Source organism: Mesocricetus auratus, unplaced genomic scaffold (assembly GCF_017639785.1).
Source record: "Mesocricetus auratus isolate SY011 unplaced genomic scaffold, BCM_Maur_2.0 Super-Scaffold_100676, whole genome shotgun sequence".
In the NCBI taxonomy this organism is placed as follows: Eukaryota; Metazoa; Chordata; class Mammalia; order Rodentia; family Cricetidae; genus Mesocricetus; species Mesocricetus auratus.
Genome location: NW_024429266.1, coordinates 86752516 through 86778783, shown reverse-complemented (window position 1 = coordinate 86778783; position 26268 = coordinate 86752516). Strand labels below are relative to the sequence as shown.

The 26268-nt window shown below is 45.6% G+C and overlaps 1 protein-coding gene across 2 annotated transcripts in view; it reads left to right on the top strand.

Moving 5' to 3' along the window:
- The window catches only part of Thada (THADA armadillo repeat containing), a 285813-nt gene that overhangs the window by 206764 nt on the left and 52781 nt on the right, over positions 1 to 26268 (top strand). For both annotated transcript variants that reach the window (XM_040738715.1, XM_040738714.1), the window contains exon 31: positions 8563 to 8657. In XM_040738715.1, the coding sequence (XP_040594649.1) occupies positions 8563 to 8657 (95 nt within the window). The remainder of the gene's footprint in view (positions 1 to 8562; positions 8658 to 26268) is intronic.

The window sequence follows — 26268 nt, the reverse complement described above, 5'->3', positions numbered from 1 at the left end:
CATTCGCCTTGCCAAGTTCGTATTACCATAGTTTGTCAGGCATGCTACAAGAATTCCTCCCTGGCTGTGCCCAGACTTGTCACTCAGCATCCAGAGCTCCCATTCTCCTTGCTGGTTTATCCTCACCATGCTCCTGGAAAGTAAGCTGGAAGAATAAGACTCTGTTAGCTTCCTATAGCATAATCAATGCTATGTAACCTCCAAGCCCAAACGACAAAAACGGTTTTCTTAGATACTACTTTTCTCCCATAATTCCCAGCTCATAGCTTATTAAGTTATTAACCAGCAATTTCTCTGGCAGCATATTAAACTTTACTTTTAAACAAGTCACAGAGGGAGGGAAACATGCATCTCTCATAAAAGAAATGAAACGCACACTCTAAAACATTTTCCCAGGCTTTGAACAAATCCCAAACCCCACACAAGGTCTCTTTTTCATCACTGTCTGCACACAACTTGAATAGTAGTGCATTAATAAGAAAAAGATGCCTAACAGAAAGACTGGGGAGTAAAGGGGTCCCTAGGGGCCCACTGAAAGGCCAGGTGAGCCTTCACTCAGGCAGCAGGGGAAGTCATGGTCTGGGGTTGCAGGGTTTCCCTGGATGGTGGTAGAGGGGGAGCAGAGCAGCCTGTGTTTTCAGACCGCCCTGAGAGGGAACCCCAGTGCTTCCCAGAGACTGTGGGTGGGCTGCATGGACTACCTCCCCAAGATCCTGGTCAAAGGGTAAAGGCCTCAGCCCTCATGCACCCTCTCTCTCAGGAGCAAAGCTTCTTCCCCATATGGAGGGGTAGCCCATGGAGGGATGCTGCCCCTCCATTTGGGGGGTGTGTGCAAGCACTGGTTTTAGTCTGCCATAATCGCTCAGCCCACCACCAGCACCGCCCCCTCATGAAGGCAAGGTAATCTCAGGGAGCCTGCCAACCCCTCATGTTGCTGCCAGCTGGCTGGCCTGCAGATCTGAATCCTAGCTGGTACAGTGGAGGGAAATAGCTTGTTTAAAATTACATATTCTGCAATTCATGACCATTTGGCATCATGGTTTAAACAAATCTCCATTTGTTTCTCCAAGAATGTTGATTAGTTGGCCAGGCTGTGGTAAAAATGGAAATCAGAATGGGAAAGGGAGCTCCTCTTTATTTAATTTGCACTTCCACGTTCACATGGCTTAATGTGGCCTGCATCAAAGGAAGACCTCCTAAGTCCTAGCCACAGGGACTCTGTGGACAGCCTCCACTGACAGTGCTGAGCTGCTGGGAAACGCAAGGACTGTCTGTCAGCAGAGTACCTTGATCAAGCCAGCCCTACAGCTCCTCAGAGGCCGGTCAGGAACCAACCTACAGGACCATTTCAAGTAAACGGCCCAAGACAGCAGGCAAGGGCCAAGAGCCCTGTCAGAACACTGTGCATACATTATAAACGGTGCCTTCTCCACCATTCTCTGGCCTCCTCTCCTTTCTCTGGCACCTGCCCTGCTCACCTTGCTTCTTCTTCCCTGATCTGTTAGCCCTTGTCCCTCTTCCCTGGCCACCCACTGTCCCTGTGTGTGCCTGCTGAAGGCCAGTGCCACCTCTACTCACTGCTGGCTCCAGTTAGCAACTTTTTTCTCTCCTTGTGGCCTTTGGAGCAACAATGAAGAACCCAGACACTAATGAGCCCTAGCTGAGACTTAAGATCCCATCATTCAGTCCTCACCTGGATGTGTTTGATGTCTGGCGACTCCTCCTTTTTCCTTTGACCAGCCAAGTCCTTCCATGTGTCCAGCCCCTCCTCCTCCATGGCATTCCTTTGCATTGCTTTTTAGTTTTCTTTCCTCCCCTCTCCCTCTGCAGGATGTCCCTACAGTGCTCAAGAGAACTTAGCCTTGGCTCCACTCCGAGCTGGGGAATAGGTCCTTGGGAACTGAAGTGACCAGAGCCAGATTCTGTTGAGGTCCATGTGCCACTCTAGTCATGGTCTACCCCTCCATGTGCCACCCCAGCCATGGGCTACGCCTCCAGATCAGATTTCCTGACTTAGATCATGAAGCAGGATGGTGGGTTCTCCTGGAAGATTTTACTGTATATATCCAAAGTAGATTGTCTCTTCAAGGGAATCCCTCTAGGTTCACAGTATTGAGTGGACACCAAGTCCTGTGGTGTATTTTTAGCTGAGGGAACCCACAAGATCTTTAGGGCTTTGGAGCTCCTGCTCTGGGGCCCCTGTCCCCCTCCTCCTTAATTCCCAACACCGAGTTCTCTAGTTCTGCCGTGTACCCAAGTCTTCATTGCCACAGCCCACTGCCCAGATGCCTCACCAGGCAGACAGGTCTATCTCTTTTATGGCATTATCACATTCTAATATGAGGGATTATGTTTCTCCCACTAAACTGGTAGATTTCAAGTGTTTTTTTTTTAAATAGCCAAAAATACCACACACACACACACACACACACACAAACTTTTACATGTGGCCAATGGATATATGAGCATCTATGTACATTTATATACACAGATACACTATACACACACTTTTCACATGTGGCAAATGGGTGTATGTGCATCTGTATACATGTACACACACAGATACACTATACACACACTTTTCACATGTGGTCAGTGGGTATATGTGGATCTGTATCATGGACATACACACATACACTAGACACATACTGACTTGTGAAATCTAATGTGGCTTGAAATTATGACTAATAGCTAATTAAGATGTGACTAATTTGTGCCCCCAACTCAAAAACCTGCAGCTGATTCTGGGAGGCAGAAGCAGGAGGATGGTAGCCAGTTCCAAGCCAGCCAGAGTTGTATACCAAGACCCTATTTCAAAAGTATACACAGGGGATGGGGAATGGAATTGAGTTTCCTTAAGACGTAGCAGATTTGATTTCAGGAATGCTAGCTTTCAGCATATCCATTATCTTCCTGATACCATCCTTTCAGTGCAGTGTAAGATGTATGTTACCTAGAAAAGGGAGTTAAACGTTAGGAAACATATTCTGTATTTTACTTAAAATTACTGTATTTCATTAATTATATCTCATTTAAAGACATATAAGATTAGCTGGGAGTTGTGGCACACGCCTTTAGTCCCAGCGCTTGGAGGTAGAGGCAGGTGGAGCTCTGTAAGTTTGAGTCCAGCCTGGTCTATAGAGCGAGTTCTAGGACAGCCAGGACTACACAGAGAAACCCTGTCTCAAAAGAAGAGGAAGAAGAAAAGATATGTAAGATTAGTCATTCTGGGCAAGCATTTTCTAGGAGCCCTGTAAGGTACTAAAACTACTGTGATACCCTTGGAGTTTACCTTCCTCTTTCTCTCCCTGCCTCTTTTCCATCTCCATCGTGTCTTTTTCCACTGGCCACAATCCACTCGTTTACTTCATAACTGATGAAGTGGACCATAAATACTCTGCAATTTAGAAAACACTATTCAGGACCCTAAGTTCCTTGAGGGCAGTGTCTGTGCCATCTTCATCTTCCCAGACCCTGGCACTATTCCTGGCTCCATGTAACTTCTGAATAAATGTTTTCTGAATGAATAGGCCTCAGTTAAAACGAATCAGCAGCCTCTGGGATTCCGGAAGGGCCAAGAGAGGTAAATAATTTATCACAGGCTTCCCAAGAGCCCCTGCCATCCTCTAGACACTGGAGCTATTGAGGACATGTCCTGCGTGCTCTCCCCAACCCCCATGTTCCAGGACAGAGGGCAGAAGGTTTAATGGAGTTCAGAAATTTCCCAAGGCAAAGACATACTCATCAGGTTCTCGGGTGGGTGTTTGTCAGGAGACAAATGATTTTTTTAAAGAGTAGTGGAAGAAAAACAAGGTTTTCAAAAGAGCCCTTCATTCCATTTCGTATATATAAACTTAGTCCTCGAGCTGGACTCCTTCTGCTTCTAATACCATTGCTCTGCTGGTGTTTGAGCCCATTTGTTAGACCCTGGCCAGTCTGATTTTTTTTTCAAACACTATAAATCTTCATTAGACTATGCCCATGCCAAAATTTTTCCATTTGGAGGTAGAAAAAAATCCCCAAGCCCCCCAAAACCCTGTGGCTTGTTTCCTGCCCAGCTGGCTTCTGTCTCTTGGGGTTTTATTCCCATCATCAAAGAGGCTTGACAGACCAAGAACAAACCTCTGGCTCACCCTGAGCTCACAAGTGTTGTCTCCAGGTCAAAGCAAGTTAGAAAGAAAGAAAAAAAAAGTATTTTTCTGACTGAGAAGCTTGACAGAGAAAGCCCAAGTCTCACTCCACATGGGCCTGTTCTGTGGCTGTCCTGGAGGGCAGAGCCCTGAATGGTGGGCTGCAGGCCAGACTCACATGCTCTCTGACTTCCTCAGAGCCAGCATGGGCTCTGTCTTGACCCCGAGTCTCTGTTCCTGGGATCTAAAGTGGCAGCATATGAAAGAACCTTCATGATTTTGATTGCAACAAGCTGGCCACAGATCTCAGTCATGGAGCAGCCAGAGTGATCTGTCTCTGCAGGGAGTCAGCATGGTCAGCAGCTCAGCTTGTGTCTGCTTAGGGAACAGGCAGGGGCTTCTGTTCGTTTAGGAAGCTCAGGCAGGAGGATCACTGCAAGGTCTAGGTCAGCCTGGAACTCTGAACCTTGGCTTGAGGGAGGAGGAGGAGGAGGATGTATTATTGTGGCACAGGTCTATGATCTTGACATTTAAGAGGAGGAAACAGGAGGATCAGGAGTTCAAGGTCATCCTCTGGTACATAGGAAGTTCGAGGCCAGCCTGGGCTATATGACACCCTGTCAATAATGATGGTGATGATAATGATGACAAAAAGACATTAACTTAGCTAAAATTTTCATTGTAAGAGCCTATTATTCACTAAGATTGAGCAAACCAGTTTACCACATTTGTCTGTATGGTTGTGTCCAGAAAACACTGGGGCAAGAGGCTGAGACTATGCAACTGCCCCGGCCCACGAGGTCAGTCAACGGGGACTCTAGGGGAGGGAGTGAGAATGGGGGACAAGAGACACGAGAGACAGAGACAAGACGGTATTCTGATCAAGTCTCATTTATTGAAAGTACCAGCAGGGCTTAAGTAGGGCAGGCAGCAGAAGGGTGGGGGAGTAGAAGTTCTCCTTGGCAGGGTATGTTCCAAGGACACAAGTCTGCAGCTGGGGGAGTCTGGACTGCAGGCCAGGTGGCAGAAGGGTGTGAGAGGCTGGACAGCAGGCCTTGAAAATATGCTGTACATGAAGATAAGCAGGCACAGAGAAACAGAAACTTAACTAAGTGTTAATCTCTAAGAATACAGTAGGAATATTAAGATGGCTTCTATCATACTATCCTCTTTTAGGGCCCTCCACATGCAACACCATAGCTGGCAGTAACTCAGGACATTAAGGAGCACCCATGGGTAGAGCCCCACTGCTTTCCCAGTGCGAGCCAGGTTCCTTGTGATCCAAACAAATCCCTTCGATATTTGTAGTCATGTCTCAAAATACCTTCTGGTCAACTTTGTCCATCTGAATTCTTCCTATCCTACCCTGCCCAAATGCATCTATGAAGACTGAGACGGTAGCTCAGTGGTGGCGCACTTGACTCTCTGCTTGAGGTCCTAAGTTCAGTCCCCAGTACTGCCCCAAAAGACAAGACGGAGTGAAACAACAGCAATAGGCACTGATATTCTTACAGGCCCTTGCCAATTCTCCCATCCACTCTAGCAATGTTTCTCCTCGGCCTTCCAGGGTCTCTTTGTTTTCCCTGCATAAGCAGGCAAACTTCTCAGAGGTCTAACACCATCCTTTTTGTATCTTCTGCTCAGCCCTAAGGGCAAGGCCACTGGGACCATTTCCTCAACCTTGTGCTAAACATCTATCTACTGGTTCATTGATTTTTTTTCCCTGTCTCAGGGCTGCCCTCCTACATATAGTTTTCTGACTTTCCTCCTGAATAGCCTTTTGGCAGGTTAGACCCCGACTGTTTTTCTTTTTTTTAATTTTTATTAAAATAAATTATGTCTTAGAAACATGCATGCATGCTTCCCATGTCAATCCCAACTCCCTCTCCCACCTCTCCTCCCTTGTCCCTCCCCCAGCCTCTCACCCAATCCCCATATCATTCCCCAGGGAGGGTGAGGCCCTCCTTGGGGGGATCTCCAGAGTCTGTCATTTCATCCAGGGCAGGACCTAGGCCCCTCCCTATGTGTCCAGGCTGAGAGAGCATCCCTCCATGTGAAATGGGCTCCCAAAGTTCATTCACACGCCATGGTAAACACTGATCTACTCACCCAAGGTCCCAGAGATCTCCGAGGCCTCCTCACTGACACTGCATTCATGGAGTCTGGATCAGTCCCCTGATGGCCTCTCAGCCATCAGTCTGGTAGACCCCGACTGTTAACCGCAGTTGTGGAGGGAAAAGTACAACAAAGAATTATGGTTGAGAACCCTGAGGAAAGCAAGATAAAGACAGAGTATGGGCAGGATTGGGGAGGCAGAACAAGGGGCTGGGGTGAAAGCTGAGCTGGTGGTCAGAGTGCCTGCCTCACAGGCGTGAGGCTCTGCCTTCAGGCCCCAGAACTCGGGCAGTGCAGGCATGGCAGCGTCCACCTGTGGGCTCAGCGCTGTGGAAGTGGAGACAGGAGGATCCCTGCGACTTGCTGGCCAGCTGATCTTGCCCAGGCTCGGAGTACCTGACCCAAAACACACGGTGGAGAGCCAGAGGGGTGGCTCATCGAGTAAAGGTTATTGCACCGGTCTGGTGACCAGAATCCAATCCCCAGAAGCCACAAAGGGGGAAGGAGAGAAGCAATGCTAGAGGTGTGTGTGTGTGTGTGTGTGTGTGTGTGTGTGTGTGTGTGTGTGTGTGTGTGTGTGCATCACACACATAGGGTGGAGAGAGAGACAGAGAGAGAGAATTAGGTAAAATATAAATAAGGGGAACCTTATTATGGAGATGACTGAGTGGGTAAAGGCACTTGCTGCCAAGCCCGATGGCCTGAGTTTGATGTCTCATACCCACATGGAAGGAGTTATCTCTGATCTCTCCCACACCAACACAATACTGACAAATTAAAATGGGAGTATAGAAAGCGGTTGAGAGAGACATGTGACATCGGCCCCTGGCCTCTGCCCACACGTGTATGACAGGTGTAGTGTGCCACACATGGGGATGGGTCTTTTTTCATATTAGCATCTGTCAGACTTAGGATATGGCCAGTTCAGGATGAAGGTGGAAACAAACTATAGGAATTGGTTACACGGTGCATGTACGAAAGATAAGAATGTCAGAGCTCCACCAGTGACACTCTGAGCCCATCTCGGTGCCATCCCTGCCCTTAGGAGGAGGACTGGATTGAGCCCTCCTGAGCTGTCTGTACCTGCCAGGCCCTGGATGCCATTTCCAGTTCAGTCTGACCCCTTGCATTCCAGTGACGCACAGGGAGACAGTGAGGTCAGTGCCGTGTCACTGTCCCTGAGATAACAAGTGACAAAACCAGCTTTCAGACCCCACTGTGCCTACTGATTTTACCACATGTGCCAGGTCCTTAGCACAGCAAATCTGGGCCTGTCCGTGGTCAATCTGAGGCGGGCCTCAGAGCCAGGGCTCCTCAGGCACTGTCCTCAAAGGGAGTCTGAGTTGTCTCCTGCTCTTTCTGCCATATGGGTCCAAGGCTAAAATGAGCCAGTCACTGAAAGAAGAAAGCAAACCTCGTGTATTAGGAGAAGGACACCAGCTCCAGTATGTGCTAATCTGTGTGTTGTTCAGTGACTGCTGTCATTCAATAGCTGTTGTTTTCATGTGTGAGTGCAATTCCCCTCACCTAAATGTTAAATCCCTGAATTTCATAACCAGTGACCACCACCACCCCCTTTTCTCCAAGTAAGAGGAGAATACTAGATCATCATACCTCCTTCTCCTGTTTTCAACTCAGCAGGATAGAAGCTGAAATCTTAGTTTGCCTGGAGCATGGCATACATAGCTTTATCTGCTTAGGCCCTACACATGCTGTAGTGGTTTGAGTAAGGATGGCCCCATGGGCTCATGTTTGAATGCTTAGTCATCAGGCAGTGGCACTGCTTGAGAAGGATTAGCACAGTTACCCTGGCCTTGCAGTAGATGTGGCTTTGTTGGAGGAAGTGTGTCACTGGGGGTAGGCTTTGAGGTTTTACAAGCCCATAAAGGACCGTGTGTGTGTGTGTGTGTGTGTGTGTGTGTGTGTGTGTGTGTGTCCTCCCCCTGTTGATCAGGATGTAAAGGTTTCATACACTGTCCCTGTCTGAGTGCGTCCAGGCTCCCTGCCATGACCATAATGGACTGAACCTCCGAAACTGTAAGCCAGCCCCCCAGTTAAATGTTTTCCTTTATAAGAGTTGCCATGACCATGGTGTCTCTTCACAACAGAACAGTGACTGAGACTTAGACTTAGCCTCTGCCACAGACTTGTGGACTCATTTTGTTACAAATTGCCAATTTTTTCCTGTCCAAAATAGTCCATTATTGTTAGTGTATTAGTATAGCTGCCTAAACCTCATGACATGCCTTGTAGAAAACACCGAATTTTCTCTTTTCTTTGGCCCAGACACTTTAACGTCTACTCTTTACTTTTGTAGGCAAAATCCATGCTTGGTCACCAGAGCCGTATACGTTGATATTCTCTTCCTGCTGACTAAGTGCCTGAACAGACCTGCAGAAGGCAAGCAGCCAGGTATGACTCACATTCTAACTTAGAACGTTGCAGGGAAGAGTTTGGAGCAGCACTACCACACACTCGCCCACTGCTCAGTGTATGAGACTGACCGACAGAATCCATATGACTCCTTCCTAGAGTCTCAAGGCAATGTGCCCTTATGGGCTTGGAATTTTACCATTAAATTTGTTCTATTTGTCTATCCAGAGAAGACTGGACTCTACTCAAGATACCCTCTGTGTCTTGAAGACCTTGGCCTTTGCTGTTTTATTATTTTCTCTGAAAATGTCATCATTTCAGTAATGATTCATCATGTTCCATCCTGTAGAGATAGCTGAGCTGCCTCTCTATTGGTGGATATTTGAGTCCCTGTTCTCAATTCACTACCGCCAGTTCCTGTAAGAGTTTCTCCCAGGCTCTGACTTCATACATGTCTCTAGGCCATGCATGCATCTGATTATAGCTCCACATACAGTTGTCCTATTTTAATCATGATTCACAAAGTGAATTAGAGAAGGACATCCCGAGTAAAAATAATTTGATATGTTTATGTAAGAGGCCTCGGGAAGTGCAGTACATGAGTTCCAGGCCACAGACTGAAACAGATTTTCACCAGTCCAAACTGGAATGCAGGATAATGAGCCTGCAACTGGTTAAAGTAAGCCTCTCCTAATTCATTAGGCCTGTCTAAAGAGATTCTGAGTACAAGCAGACCAGGCCTCTCCTCTGTTGGGCTTAGCTTGTCCATGATTTGTTGCCTTCAGTAAATATGTTCAGGCTGTCAAAGTCCTGTTCTGTACATATGGAGCTCTGTTCCCAAATTCAAACCAATTTAAAGGGTTTTGTGAGATGGGGGTTGAAGCTACCTTAGCCGGATTGATATATATTAACCCACAACGTTCCTGTGGCCACGCAGAGGTAATTAGAACACAGAGTCCTCTCCAGGATCCTACTGGTTTACGGGGACCACATCCTAGTTTAGCCAAGCATACCTGTAATCCCAGTACTGGAGAGGTAGATACAGAAGATCAAGAGTTCAAGGCTACACTCAAGTTCTAAACTAGTCCAGGCTACATGAAATCCTATCTCAAAAAAAAAATAGTAATAATAATGTCCCAGCTTGTGCCTCTCATCACAGCATAGTTATGAATATTATCCCCTTATATTCTTGAGAGTATCCAGGTTTGTACAGTAAAATATCTGTCATTCTAGCTGTAAGGAACCTGTGCTGCATCCACTTTCGTTTACACTTGCATTGACTGGGGTCCAGAGATTATAAGAAGAATGAAATCTAATGCTGCCAGATAAGGCTGTCCCAGATTTTTGCCATTCATGTCTGTATCTGCAGATGTGTCTAAAAAGGTCTGCTTGCTAACATCTTCACCAGGGTACTGCAGAGTTGTGTGTTGGGAATTACTGGTCCAGCTCTGTCCATAGGGAACCCTGTTCCCAACTCCAGCTACCTTAAAGTACATTGTGGGGGCCAAGGGTATATGAAACCACCTCATCCAGATGTGCACTGTGTATAGTCTGGTATGAAAGGGTCAGTCCTTGGATGCTTTGCCTCCCCAACTCCTTTCTCATCCTTTGTTTATGGGGACCTTCACGAAGATGGCTTTGGGGTCTTTTAATAATTCTGTCCTCCAAATGCTTAGCATTAATTATAACATATACCCCAATTAAGTGTAATCACACACTATCTTCAGGAAACAACAGTATTTCTCTTGTATACACACCACTCCTAGCGTCCTTTCTTTATGGAGTAAGATATGGTGGCAACAGAGCATTCTACTTTCTCCAGTGTGACAGCCACAGCTCCAAATGTATTGTACTTGCATCGCCCAGTGGGGCAGAAACTAGCCCCAAGTAGCATTTGAGTGTTTGACAAATGTAGCTGCTCCAAATAGAGATGTTCTATAGGTGTAAGATGTACAGCAGTTTTCGGAGGATCCCACCATTAGGGAGGCTAAGGCAAGAGGACTCCAAATTTAAGGCCAGCCTGAGCTACACATCACAACACTGTCTTTGAAACTCTTAAATGAGCAGGACTAACTAGTGAATGGCTCAGAGAGTGAGGGCACTGGTTGCCAACCCTGACAACTGGAGACTGATCCCCAGAACCCAGGTGGTGGACATAAAGAACCAACCCCAGAAAGTGGTCATGTGACCTCCACACAGTCACCATGGCACACTCGTGCCCACACACACATACACAATTAAGTAATTAATTAATTCAAATAGAGTTTAAATACTAAAACTAGAGAATTTCTCCTTTTATACTGGAAAGGTAGTCTTTCATTGGAAAGGTAATCTTTAGACATCATTGAAATTTTAAATGTATTGTTGAAATAATTTCCTGAGTTTTTCCCACTTCTTAGTAAAATGTAAGGAGCTGGGGGATAGCTGGTGACACATTATTTGCCTGGCATATGCAAAGACCCAAGCTAAATCCCAGAACCTCAAAAAATTTAAGTCAGCTACTAAGCCGAGTGTAATAGCTCACAGCTGTACTCCAGTATCTGGGAAACCAAAACTGGAGAACGGCCATGGGTTTGCGGTCAGCCTGGTCTACACAGCAAGTTCCAGACTAGCCAAGGCTGAATAGTGAGACCTTGTCTCAAAAAAAAAAACAAACTACTAAAATAGGAGGGAAAAAAGGAAAGAGAAAGCTATCACTGAATACTTGTTCTTAACTTTGTCAGACTGAGGGGTGTGAAAAGGGGAGACGCAGGGAGTAGAGATTTTTAAATCCCACACATTGTTCATATCATATTGAACAGCCGCCCATAACGTGTGTGTGTGCGTGTGTGTGTGCGCGTGTGTGTGTGTGCGCGCGCGCGTGTGTGTGCGTGTGCGTGTGTGTGTGTGTGTGTGTGTGTGTGTGTGTGTGTGTGAATGCTGTATTTGTAGAATGTACCCACATAGCAGTAATAGTAAGTTTTCCCTCCTGTGAAGAACTGGGTCTCTAGAATTAATTAATTAAGCAGTGTAGTTACTAGAACAGAGAGTGCTCTTCATGTTCAAAACCCTGACCTTGCAAGAGTGAGGTCTGCTCTTGTGGTTCACGCATTGTTGCCAGCGGCAACTGAGCACTGGGTAAATCTGTTACCAAACAAGTGGTCCCTTAGACTGTATATAGATCTGTATGTTTCCAAAACAAATCATCATCATATTAGATTCCTCTTGTGAGCTCCCAGAGAGAATGGGCCATGGCTTACACTCTTCGTCACCTAGCTAAGCACTGTAGCAGCCTCTCATGAAATGGACTGATTATCAACTGATTGATTGAAATACAATGTTCATCCGTTTTTAAACAGTCCATTTGTTGTCAGGATACAGTCTTGCCGAGTGTGGTAGCACACTCTTGTAATCCTACTACTTGGGAGGTGGAGGCAGAAGGATCAGGAGTTCTAGGTCACCCTCAACTTCATAATGAGTATGAGGCCGGCCTGAGCTACACAGACCCTGTCTCAAGCCCTCCTCCCAAAAGGTACAGTCTTGCTTAGTTTAATGCGTCTGTCTGATGTGAATTAATTCCCTGGATTCAAATGTGTTGTTTCTATGTGTGTGTATGATTATAACCATGTATATATGTGTCTGCATTATTATCTTACAAAACTCATAGTAAGTACACCACATAGACTCTGAGGCCTGATCCTTGATTTTAAATACAGCTTCTTCCTTTTTTCTTCTGTCTCTCTGTCTCTGTCTCTCTCTGTCTGTCTGTCTGTCTGTCTGTCTCTGTCTCTGTCTCTGTCTCTGTCTCTGTCTCTCTCTCTCTCTCTCTCTCTCTCTCTGCGACCTTAGCTCAATACTTAATTTCTTTGAGACACTTTTTCTCAACTGTAAACAAGAATAGCCAAAGCATCTGTGGGACCAGCAGGAAGACTCAGCCTAGCACCCAGAGTTCCATTCCAGAGCTGACATGATGTGGGGAGAGTGCTGACTCCCTCCCTCGTGTCCGTAGTCTCCACACAGCTGCTGTGGCACTCATCCTCATCCCCACATAAAGAATGTAAAGCAGTTAAAAAACAATTCAGTGATTCTTTTCCCAAAGAATCTATCGCAGTAGTAGGCCATCATCATTTCATATGCAAGCCTCATCAGAGAATATGCTTCTTGTAACAAGTGCTCAGAACTACTGGTCCCTGTGGATTTCTTTGTATCCACCATCATTGCCTAATTAGCAAAATTTACTAATTATGCACAACTCAGCTTAATTCCTGTGTACACACTAACATTTTCATTACAGTTTTGTGGGTGCTGTGTGTGCACCCTCACACATAAACATTTTCATTATAGTTTTGTGGGTGCTGTGTACACACTAACATTTTCATTACAGTTTGTGGGTGCTGTGTGTACACACTCACACACAACTTTCTGGAGTTGGTTCTCCTCATCTGTCATGTGGGTTCTGGAGATTGAACTCAGGTCATGGGGCTCTTGGCTAGCACCATCACCCACTGAACCATCTTGCCTATCTGTTATGATTACATAATAAATGTATTTATAAATGGGGCTAATTGCCAAAATACATAAAGCACTATTTTCAAGGGAGATTTTGGGTTGGGTTTTAGATGGAGGAGGCTCTGCCCACCTCTCTCAAACTTTGTTCTGTAGGTAGCACTGAAACGCCATTCCTGTCTCTGAAATATCTTAGAACCACCTTGAAGGCCTGGAGACACAAGAAAAACCTGGAAGGAGAAAGGCAGAGAGGATCATTAGAAAAACCTGTAATAGTGACATGTTCTGTGTGCTTCAAATGTTTATCACAGTACTTTTAAATCTCTTGAGGTTTCCTCACCCATTAATTGCATCTTAAAAAGTCCAAATCTGGGGTTGTGTTTGTAGTTTTAAAGTGATTGAAACCCACATGGACACTGTGTCCCCTGTACTCTTTTTTCCTTTTCTGTCATTATCAGCATACATCATCCTACTTCAGGAAGGAAAATGAGTCTCAGCTGCCAGCTGGGTGTGAAAAAAAAAAAAAAAACAGAGGGGCTGGGTTACAGGTCTGTGCAAGGGTGTGCAAAAAATTAGAATTAAAGCTCTAATCTTAAATCCAACCTAAGTTACATGTTCTTAGGTACTAAAAATTTCTCCTGAAATTTTTATTTGCTAAAATAGTCTATAGTACTTGCTAAATATTTGTCTTAGTTAGGGCTTCTATTGCTGTCAAAAGATAACATGACCATGGCAACTCTTATAAAGGAAAACATTTAATTGGGTGGCTCGACTGTAGTTTCAGAGGTTCAGTCCATTGTCATCCTGTGGGGGAGCACAGCGGCGTGCAGGCAGACATGGCGCTGCAGGAGGAGCTGAGAGTGCACTGGGCTGTATCCTGAGCATAGGAAACCTTAAAGACCATGGTGACACACTTTCTCCAACAAGGCCATGCTTCCTAATAGTGCTACTCCCTATGAGATTATGTGGACCAATTACATTCAAACTACCACAGTATTTATCCACTTTGCTATGAAAAATAAGACTTTCTGTTTGCCTATAAACTCACCTCTTCAATTTTTTTCACAGCTAATGAGTTGAGTAATTACCATATATTTAAATAAACATCATAATAAGGTGTTTGTACTCCATTTTGCTTTTGAAAATGGACATTTTCAACACTTGCCAGTAGTGAGGACTGCTGGGAACTGTTCTGGAGTTTCTTCCTTAGTTGGGATTCACAGGTCAGATCTCATCACTCCACCAAGGACGATAAACACTCCTTCAGTTGTTATTGTTTTCCTTCTAGATGCTCTAAAAGTGACCAGCTCACAGGAGTGAAGTCTAAGTACCAAGGTGTGCCTTGTGGGTGGGTGTTAGGTAAGGCACGGGTACTCTCTACACAGCTCAGGTTCTTAGTCTAGAAGCTGATGCTGTCAGCCCCCCCGCCCAGCCAGCTTAGGTGTGAGGGCAGTCAGAAGGTGAAGTCTGCCACTATTCAACAGGGCTTGTGTTTTGATTGCTCAGAACATGAACAGTCCATGCATGATGTGAAGAAATACAGTCCGTGATTTTTTTTATGACCTCAGAATTTCCTGTACTTAGTTCCTAGGAAATCCCGCTGAACAGTTGCAGAGAATGAAAACATCGGCAACCTACAAACACCTGTGTTGGCTATCCTGTCTAATTAGGTTAAATGTAACCAATCCCATCTGAACAAATTGAACGTGCAGACTTGTCTAATGGGACACAGCTGGTGTGAACTGCTCAGCTGGGGTGGGAGCAGAGGGGGATTGAGAACAGGTTTTAGGGTCTTCTGGGGATTTCAGAGCTGGCATCTATGCAATTTCAAGGAAATTGTTCAGGTTTTAGTCATTAATAGGCCAATTGGTTTTCCCAGGGAACAGTGCGCTCTGGTGTAAGCAGCTAACTCCCTTGTGCAGGGTGGCATTGGTTGAGCAGGTGAACGTGACGCTGCCGTGTTGACTCCAAGGAGGCCGTGTGCACAGAGGCCGCTCTGAGAACTGCAGTCATGCTGCCCAGGAGGAAGGTGGGACTGTCCCTGTGGAGAGACCTGTCCTGCTGCCGTGCAGCTGGCCACTGCAGAGGGCCCGTGCCATTTCAGTGGTCCAAATTAAAGGATGACACTTGGATTGAGTGTCTGTGTCTGTGACGGAACCATGTCCTGAGACTTTTTCTGACTTGCACTCAAAGAAAGAACTGTTCAAATGTGTGGGATGATCTCAGAACTCTGTGGTTTCTGTCCTTGCAGATGTCCCCGCCTCTCCCCTCTCCAGCCCTTCATTACCAACCATCAGGAACTAGCTGGCCCTGTCTATTAAATTGCAGTGCACAGAGGTTTTTAAAAGTCAGTTCTAGGGCTGGAGAGATGTCTCAATGGTTAAGAGCACTGGCTGCTCTTCCAGAGGACTTGATTTCAATTCCCAGCAACCACATGGTGGCTCACAGCCATTTGTAATGAAATCTGGTGCCCTCTTCTGGCCTGCAGGCAGAACGCTGTAGAGATGATAGATAGATAGATAGATAGATAGATAGATAGATAGATAGGTAGGTAGGTAGGTAGGTAGGTAGGTAGGTAGGTAGGTAGATCTGTTCTAGATACTTTATATAAATGGAAAGCATACCTTTGTGGCCTTTCACTAGGTTGTTCATTTTATGTTTTCAAGTTTCATCCATGTTGTGGCCTAACGCTGCACTTCTTATAGCTAAATAATATTCCACAATGTAGATAGCACTTTTTTTTAGTCATTTATCAGCTGATGGACATTTGATTTATCTCTACATTTGGTCTTTTATAAGTAATGCTGTTATAATATTTATGGGCACTTTTTTTTAGTTCTTCTGAGTAAATTGAGCGTAAGAATATAGTTATAGGGCTGTATACCATCTTCTCCAGGATTTGCTGACTGTCTCCAAGGAGATGACCCCGGCCAGCAACACCTGAGGTTTCCAGTTCCCCCGCTTCGCTCCAGTATTTTTATTGCTTGGTTGCAGTCACCCTGCTGGGCAGGGAGTGGCACTCACAGTGCTGAGGTTTGGCTTTCCTTCTGGATGATACATCATCTTGTCGGTTGGTCATTGGTCATTTTTCTCTAGAGAAATGTCTATTCAGACCTTTCTCCTAATTTTCTAAGATTTGTGTGAAGCTGTGTCTCCATGCTATGTAGTAACTTCTGAAATGCCAACAAGTCTTCCAGATTCTTTTTCAAGATTCCCTGCATGGTTTTATTTATTTCAGATCAGTTTTATCAATATATTAAAAGAATGGGGAGGAAAAGCCAACTGGAGTTTGGTAGGGATTGCGTTGAATGTGTTAGGTCAGTTTGAGGAGTATTACCATCATAACAATAGTATTTTCAGATCAATGAACTGAGAAGGACTTTCCACTGACTCAGAAGTCTCTGTCCTAGGGGACTCAAGATGTAGCTCAGTTGGTAGAATGCTTGCCTGGCATGGATAAGCCCCAAGTTTGATATCCAGGATTTTATAAACTTGATCATGGTGGCATATACCTGTGATCCCTGCACTCAGGAGATAGAGGTAGAAGAATCAGGGGCCATCTTCAACTACAGTTTGAAGCCATCCAGGGCTACATGACACTCTTGTCTCAAAATGTAAGTCTCCAATGATTTATTTTGTTTGTTAGGGATGTTCTCTAGTTTTTAGCATCCACACCATGTGTGTCTTCATTGCTGATCTTTTGTCCTGCAGCTTTTATGAGCTCATGTATTAACTTTGGTTAGCATGTGGGGGTATGGAAGTGTGGTGTGAATCCCTTAGGGTTTTCTATATCCAAGACCATGTCATTTGCAATAGAAATAGTTTTTAACTTCTTTATTTCAACTTGGATGCTTTTTGTTTATTCTTGCCTAGTTCCTCCAACTAGAATCCCTGGGACATTATGAAGACAGGAATGTTAGGAGCAGGCATCCTTGTCTTGTTCCTGATCTCAGGCTAGATGATGCTAGCTGTGGGTTTTCATGAATGTCTTTGTCAAACTATGAAGTCTCTGTTTCCAATTGGTTGACTTTTTTTTAAATACTAAAAGGGTGTCAAATATTGACAAGTGCAGTGTTCTGTGTCTGTCAAGTTGATGATCTCCTTTCTTTTTTTATTTTGTATTTTGAGACAAGATCTCACTGTGTAGCTCAGGCTGGTCTACATGACCCAGGCTAGCCACTAACTCACAGTAATCCTCTGCCTGAGCTTCCCAAGTGCTGGGATTGCAGGCATAAGCTGCCATGTCACAGACTCTAAGAGTAGGATTTTTATTCTTGTTGTGTTCATTCGATGTGAGCTGTGACTTTTTACATGCTAAGTTAGTATTCTAATGCGTAGTTTGTGTATCAACAGTCTGTGGACATGCTGGATATCTGTCCAAGATGGAGCTCTGAACATTCACACTTTGATTTTTCTTGGAGTCGGTTCTTTCCTTCCACCATGTGGCTCTGGGAATCTGACTCAGGGCGTTCACTTGGCAGGAAGAGTCTTTATCTACCTAGTCATCTGGTAGGCCTGAGGCTTTATTTCTTATTCTCCATGTGAGTTTCTTCTAGATATAGAAGGAATAGTTTTTTCCTGTCTGTGACTTTCATTTTCATTTCCTTAACAGTGTCTTTGAAGAGCACGCATTCTTAATTTTCATGATTCCAGTTGGTTTTCTTTTTTTTTCTTTCCTTCCTCTCCCTCCCTCCCCCTCTCCTTCCCTCCTCTCTCTCTCTCCTTCCCTTACTCCCTCCCTTTCTTCCTTCCTTCTTTATGGAAGCACGTGTTTTGTTTTTTTGTTTTATTTGATTGGTTGGTTGATTGATGTTTGGTTTAATCAGGGTCTCTTGTATAGCATAGGCTGACTTAGAACTCATAGCACAGTCCCAGCTGTCTTTGAACCATCTTCCTGCCTTCTCCAGAGTGGGAGGATAATAAGTGTGCACCATCATCCCTGGATGTTTTGTGCTTTTTTTTTTTTTTTTTTTTTTTTTTGGTTTTTTTGAGACAGGGTTTCTATGTGTTGTTTTGGAGGCGGTCCTAGAACTAGCTCTTGTAGACCAGGCTGGCCTCGAACTCACAGAGATCCACCTGCCTCTGCCTCCCAAGTGCTGGGATTAAAGGTGTGCGCCACCAACACCCAGCTGTTTTGTACTTTTTTTGTCCCCTAGTTTGTTATCTTGATGTCACAAAGATATTCTTTCATACTTTCTTCTAAAACTTAGTAGGATTTTGTTTGGGTGGTTGGTTGGTTGGCTGGCTGGTTGGTTGACTGGTTGGTTAGTTGCTTGACTGGCTGGCTGGCTGGCTAGTTGGTTGGCTGGTTGGCTGGCTGGGTTGCTCATAGTTTTAGAAGTGAAAGAACGTGGTGTCAGCACCTGGAGCAGTTGTACTGCGCTGTCATCCACGGCAGAGGACAACTAGTGTTGACAGCTTCCTCTGATGATTGTTACCACCCAGTTAAATTTCCACCCTCTTACTGCCTCGTGTGGAGATGAAATTTCACTGTGAGTTTTGGTGGCGGACATGCAAACAGTAATGTTGGGTGCACTTACCCCAGGCTTTCCTCCTGAAGCTCAACTGGCAGGGACCCTTGAACTCCTCCCTCCATGCTGTTCTTCACAGCCCAACCAAATTCTGCTAGACTTCCCAGCTGGGAGCCCCTCCTTGCAGACCACACCTCCTGCAGTTTCTTTGCGATCCAGTGCTGCCAGAGACCTCTTTGGTCCCAAGGTGCACAGGTCAGAGCCCAGGCAGTCTCCAGACTGCCTTGTAACACTGGGAAGGGGCTGAAGTGGTTGACAGAAGTAGGCCCAGGTACTGAGAGGAATCTGTCCACCCAGCTGTCCTCAGAGTGCTTTTCATGCTGTCTCTGGTTGCCTCAAGATGTCAGAGAAGTCTGAAATCCAGTGTGAGAAACAGGTTAACTTAAAGGGGTGCTAGGATATTATGATGGGGCAAACTCCTTCCCGTCCTGCAACTGCAGGACAATTCTTTGAAGAAACAGAAGCAGTCTATGTTGGGAAGTAACTGCAAGTTTGTGTTTGTAGTTTGTGTGTTTACCCACGATATTTCCTGATTTGCTCCCTGAGATGGGCAAAGGCTGGGTGGAATGGAGGTGGAAGGAAGAAGTTAAAAGGACCTGATGCACTTACCTTTTCTGGACTCTGTGTTCTTGGTTTATGGCTTAACAAGTGTTCTTCAACTAGTATAGAAGACATCCTCTATCCCCTTCAGCACATAAGAGTCCTCTGTTTAAACATACCTGCCTCTGAGCTGTCCCTGGTGCACAAGCCTGCAATGCTAGTGCGTGCAATTCAGGCAGGAAGGTATGAAGTTCAAGACTGTCCTCAGTTACATAGAGAGTTCCATGCCTAAAACATGATGTCCTGGGGATTGAGAAGGAGACCTATGATTCTGAAACCATATGGACAACCAAAGTATCCTAGTTCCAATTACTTTTGCTGCTGTGAAACACAAGACCAAAATCAAGTTGGTGAGGAAATGATTCATTTGGCTTATACTTCTATGTCACTGTTCTTTAATAAAGGAAATCACGGCAGGAACCTGGAGGCAGGAGCTGATGCAGCAGGCCATGGAGGAGTCTCCATGGCCTGCTCAGTCTGCTTTCTTATAGAACCCAGGACCATCAGCTTAGGGATGGCACCACCCATAATGAGCTGGGCCCGCCCCCATCAATCACTAATTTAAAAAATGTCTTTCAGACTGGCCCACAGCTGGATCTTATGAAGGCATTTTCTCAGCTGAGGTTCCTCCTCTCCAATGTCTTTAGCTTATGTCAAATTGACATACAACTAGTTAGCACACAAGAGAAAAGGGAATATTCCCAGAGGGCCAGATTTGTGATGTGGTCTATACCTCTCTCTGCATCTTTGAAGGATGTCAGAGAGCCAGAAACAAAATCTGGCAAGAAAGAAACAGAGAAGACCTGTCTCCAAGTCCTCTCCCAGGTCCTTTTCCATGTTTGTAACTGAAAGGGCCTTTGGGGTCAGGATTACAGTTTACTGGGAGAGGTGGGGTTAGACAGAGGAATGGAATTTCCCTTTGATAAGGAGAAGCCAAGAATTAATAAATCAGTTGATTTTGCTGTTGTTGTAGTTCCTATGGTTTCCTGTTCTGTACAAGTATCGTTTTTGTTTTGTTTTGTTTGTTTTTTTTACTGAGAAATTGCATAACAAGACATTAACATTCACAGAGTACAAATTATCAGCTTTTTATTTTTAGACCAGTTTATCAGCCATTTCACAAAAGAACTTCATTTGGCTCAGATTGTAGAGCTCACTGACCTGAGAGAAGGTGGGACACCCCACTGCACGTGGAGACTCTCTGAGTCCCTCCTTTATGGGATTCGGGAAAAAGCTTAGGACAGTTACATCTGCAGACTTTTGGGGGTGTGAAGGTAGGGTCTTGTATATCCCAGGGTGCCCTTGAACCCACCACACAGCCAAGTGACCTTGAGCTTATGATCCTCCAGCTCGCACCTCTCCAGTGCTGGGATTACAGGTGTAGACCCCTCTCCCAGTTTTTTCGGTGCTGGGGATCAAGTGCAGCCATATCCCCAGCATATCTGCAAACTAGTATCAGCCTAGCAGCATCAGAGAATTCGGAGCCTTTGCAACATATGGAACAGACTTACTCATCTGAGGTGGCAGGAGCATATGCAAGGTCAGGGAGTATAAGAGCCTCTGCGTCTCTGTGGCAGGTGAGCCCCCAGAGTAACACAGTGAGTGTCACTGTGACCTGCTCACTGGCCACTCGAGTCTCCGTTCTGTTTGTTGGTCCTTGTCTCTCTGGAGGAGGATCCTTCCCCATCCGTGCCTCTGGATTGCAGCATGTCACTAGGCTGCTATGACTCCCCTGTCACCATCTTTGCCCTTGTCACTAGGCTGCTATGACTCCCCTGGAACCGTCTTTGCCAGGACCAAGCAAACCTCACTCCAGGCCTGTCCAGCTTTTTCTTCTTGGCCTTTGTCTTGTGGTCAGCTCTGCATGGGACTGATGGGATACTTTGTAGAGTGACATTACAGGGAAGACGAGGAACTGTATGTGCTCTGGACCTCTGTGGCTGAGAACTAGGCAAGGAGTTGGTTTCTGTGAGGGGACACCCTGCCAAAGTAAACACCATTTAGACACCAGAATCCCATTCAGCAGGACAAGTGTTGACACCAAGAAGTTCACATGACCTCAGGTGGACCAGGGTAAAGTATGTGTGGTCCCTGCCACTCCACAGCATCAGCAGTACCTGGGAATGTGCTAGAAAACAGACTGGCAGGGTCTTACTGAATCAGAAACTCTGGGGTGAACAATTAAAATGTGAGAGTCCTAGTCCTCTTAGAATTGGCTTGCCCGTTAATTGTGTTCATTCTCACTTCCTCCCTCCTCCCCTCCCCTCACTCTCTTCTTCCCTTCTTACCCCCTCAAATTAATTATCTTTATGCTGTAATCCCATTGTATTCATAATCATGTAGCATGATTGATGTCAGCCACAGTTTTTCAGAATACCCTTGTTAAAATTAATACACATCTTCTATTTGGGCTTTGGGGTGTGTGGAAGAGGTATTCATTTCAGGTAGAAGGCTTGAACCCAGGACCTCATGTATAGTGCCATACACTCTACCGACTGACCTGTGTGTGGGTGGGGGGGGGGTTGTTGCCATCTAGTCCAAGCTGGCCTTGAACTCATGACCTTGTCTCAGTCTTCCATATACTGAGGTTGCGGGTGTGTGTTACCACACCTGAGCTTTGCAAGCGTCAGCTTTATATTGACTTTTTAAAAGAAGCTTTGATCCAGGTGTATGTAGTGCTGCACTGCTATAATCCCCTCTGATTGAAAAACTGAAGAAGGAGTTCAAGGCCGACTTGGGCAGCACAGCGAGCTCTGTCTCAGGGGCATTTTGATAAACCTGTATGTGTAGCTCAGACCTTTTGATGATTTATAAGCCTGCTGCTGAGATTAGCTCTTGCTAAGTCATCTGTCAGTGTCGGCGTCCCTGACCTGACAAGTTAGGAATGGCAGATCTGAGCTTCTCTGCTAACTCAGGCTCCATTGTTCTGGGTGCAAGATAATACTGAAACCCGCAGCCTGGGAACTGAGCGCTGCTCAGGTGGTGAGGACATAGGGTGAATGACTGCTGAGCCGCACACGGACATGACTCATGGGGTGAGGACTCCTTCATTCCTCCCTGAGAAATGTATGTTCAAGAGAGTTGAGCTTTGCAAATGTCAGCTTCCCTAGAGCTGCCGCTCCCAGTGCTGGCTCTGGCAATGCTTCTCCAGACCTTGATGAAACCTTAAGGCGAGTTGTTTCCGCTCCCTTAGGTATAGAGGTATAACCTAGTGGTAATCTTCTTGCCTGGCATGAACAAGACTCCAGGCCCAACCCCCAGAACTAGAAAACGGTTTGCAGTGGCACTATGTGGTTCCATTTCCTCTTCTGTGTGATGATGTGTGTGGTGGGGTATTTTGTTGTGCTTGGGTTGTCTTTGTTGACAGGTTCTTATTCTATAGCTCAGATTGGCCTGGAATTCTACATAGCCCAGGATAACCTTAAACTTGCTATGATTCTCCTGCCTTAGCCTCCCAAGTGCTGGAATTATACAAATGGATTAGCTACCATGCCCAGATAATAGTAGAGTTTGATTCTTTTGGTTTGGTTTGGTTCAGTTTGTTTTTTGAGACAGGATATAACCCATAATAGCTTTGAACTCCTGATTCTCCTGCCTTCCCCTAAGCACTGGGGTTCCAGTAGTATACCACCACACCTGACTAATTATAGCTTTTTAGCAGTTACTTTGCAAAATAAAAGTCTGCAACTGGACTAGAGAGGTGACTTGATAGTTAAGAGCACATGCTGCTCTTACAGAGGTTTGGTTCCCAGCACCCACAACTGGCAGCTTACTGTGACTGTAGCTCCAGCCTCGTGGGGTCTGGTGCCAAATTCTAGACACACACACACACACACACACACACACACACACACACACACACACACACACACACGCACACACACACACTAAATAAATAAATAAAACATTTTTAATTGGCTATGTATAGCTGTCTGCTCTATTACTTATGACTTTGTTTTGTATTTTTAAGGCAGAATCAGTTTCATTTTGTAGCCCAGGCTAACCTGGAACTCATAGCAATCCCTCTGCCTTAGCCATCAAAGTGCTAGAATTACAGGTATGAGCTATTAGGCCCAATGTTTTATTGTCGAGTTTTTCTCCAATGAGGCAGGACATAACACAGCGGGAGGTGATGTCCTTCTGTGAATCCAGCCGTTAAGCCATTATCCTAAGGACAAACGAGCAAACAAAACCATAACTAAAGATGAACTCAGACCGAATGTGAGGCTCAGTTGCACGCTCTTGAGTGACAGGGCTGTGTGCACTGGCGGGAGCATGCAGAGACTTCCCAACAAGGAAGGCCTGGAAAAGTCCCACTCAAAATGGATTGCCAAAACCCTCTGGGCCTACTACAAATACAGTAGGGCCAGTTATACAAGGACTTGATCCTTGCAGTGAGATGGTGGCCTCCCAAGGAAGAAGAAACCCAAAGCAATCAAGTCTGAGATGACAAACAGAAAAGCTACACTTTGAAATCACTGCCTGCTAGAAAAGGTGTTGAGCTTCAGACGAGCGAGCTATGTCAGTTTTTTTGTGCCGTGCTGAAGAAAGGTGGGCAAAAAAATGAAAATATAAGTACCGAGTGTTGAAATAGATTTTGAACTGCCTTTGACACCCCAAGACACAATCCTCATTTTGCCCGAGAGCTCTGCAGTCTGTGTGGAGCCACCAGACAGTAACAGTAGCTGTCAGTCCCAGATGCACACCACAATGACCCGGGTCATTTTGAAACTAAACTGCTAAGACTCTCCCAGACATGTGATCAAGTGTCCCTGAACATGTTTTTCCTAAATCTCCATGGTGAGTTTCACACGCTCCCTGGGCTGAGAACCACTGCAGGAAAGGAATTCTTTGTTATCTCTGCAGTTGCTCATATTCAAATGTTGGACACCCCTCACTCCCTCCAGTCTCCTGGTTCTCCCAGAGGCCCCCTCACTCGGTTCTGGAACACAGTGGGGGCAGTTTCTACAATTTCCACCCATGGGACCTCCATGCAAGCAGAGGCTGGTCTTTTTAATTCACTGCTACATCTGAGTCTTAAAAGAGGCCCAGAACAAGAGCAAAACTGTATGTGGGGAGCTAGCGTCAGTACTGTTGAAGGCCCCACTGCCCCAGTGCCTGCCAGCAGCTTTTGATCGTTCTTACGAATTCTTAGTAACACCCTCCCTAGAGAGAAAATACACCACGGTGAATGTCCTTCCTCTTCCCTTCTGGGAAGTACCAAGCTAGCATCAGCTGTACTTTGCTGAGTTGCAATTCCTGCCTATCCACTCATATACCCAGCAAACCCCTGGGAGAGTTCTGTAGTGTGTGCCTCTTGGCTGGGACACAACACAGAATCACCTGTCAGCATCTTATAGTAATCTGTACAACCTGAAACCAGCAGAATCCAAACCTGCTAGGATCCTAGTGTATGTGTGTGCGTCTGCATGCAGACTGTGGTTTTCAAAATACCTGGGTCAGCAACAGGTGCAGCTGCAACGGCACCTGTAAGGGCCAGAGGTGTGACTTCCTCAGTAAGAACTGGGTCTGTGGCTTGGCCAGGCACAGTGGCTCACACATGTGATCCTAGTACTTGGGAGCTTAGTGTTTGGACCAAACCTCAGTTTGTAGAGTGCTTGTCTGACATGACTAAAGCCCTGCTTCAGACTCTAGCACTGTGTAACTCCGGTGTGATGATGCAGTCTGCAACCCCAGCATCAGAGAATTTGGAGGATGACCTTCTGCTGTGTAGGGCCAGTATGGGCTACCTGAGACCTTGTCCCAGAAATTAGTTATTGGTTAATTAGCTAAAACAGAGTAAGACTGATTCCTCCAGGGAGATGATAGAGCTGCTTGCCGCACAAACCTGAGTCGGATCCCTGGAGCCCATGTCAGAGTAAAAGGCGAGAATCAGCATTACAAGGTTGGCCTCTGGCTCCGTGTGTGTGTGTGTGTGTGTGTGTGTGTGTGTGTGTGTGTGTGTGTGTGTGTGTGTGTGTGCGCGCGCGTGCGCGCTGGTGCGCGTATTTGCACCCCCACCATGATAATAAGTGAAATGAGTTTTGAAGGAAAGCTTAGCTCTGGTATCCCTTTGTGTCACAGTTGTTGTACAACGTAGTATTTTTTTTCTAAGCAGTAATCTGGAGAAAGGACAACATGAATGTAATCTAATGCTTTTCTATCTCATGGTACAGACGTAAAGCAGACCCCTTGGACGGCCCTAGATCACCTTCCATCTGTTCTCACCTAAGCACTCCCAGTAGAGCTGCTTTTTAACAAAGATTTTTTTAAAGTTTATGTCAGTTGTGTGTGTGTATGTCTGTCTGTCTGTCTGTGTTTCTGTGTATGCACATGTGGTGCCTGCAGAAGCCAAAAGAGAGGTCAGATCCTCCTCCAGAGGATCTGATATGGTTGCTGGGAATTGAACTCAGGTCCTCTGCAAGAACAGCAAGTGCTCTTAACCACTGAGCCATCTCTATAGCTCCCAAAGACATTTTTTAACGTTTCTCAGTAGTACCTATTGCCTTCTTTTTGGTCTTTCTTCCAGCCTTTATGTTCTCTTTAACTGTCTTAGTTGAGTTACTATTGCTATGATAAAACACCACAACCAAAAGCAGGTTGGGTAGGAAAGGGTTTATTTGGCTTATACTTCCACGTCACTGTTCATCATTGAAGGAAGTCAGGACAGGAACTCAAACAGTGCAGGAACCTAGAGGCAGGAGCTGATGCAGAGGCCATAGAGAAGCTCTGCTTACTGGCTTGCTCCTTGTGGCTTGCTCAGCCTGGTTTCTTCCAGGACCACAGGCATGGCACCATCCCCAATAGGTGGTCCCTCACCCATCAATCACTAATTAAGAAATGCCTTACAGCCAGATCTTATGGAGGCATTCTCTCAATTGTGGCCCCTCCTTTCCAGTGACTCTAGCTTGTGTATTGACATAAGACTCACCGACACATTACCTATTGTTTCATTGGTGACTGGGGTAAATAATTTAACCTCTCTCTCTTACTCATCTGTAAAAATGGAATAATAATAGTAGAGTCTGCCTTAT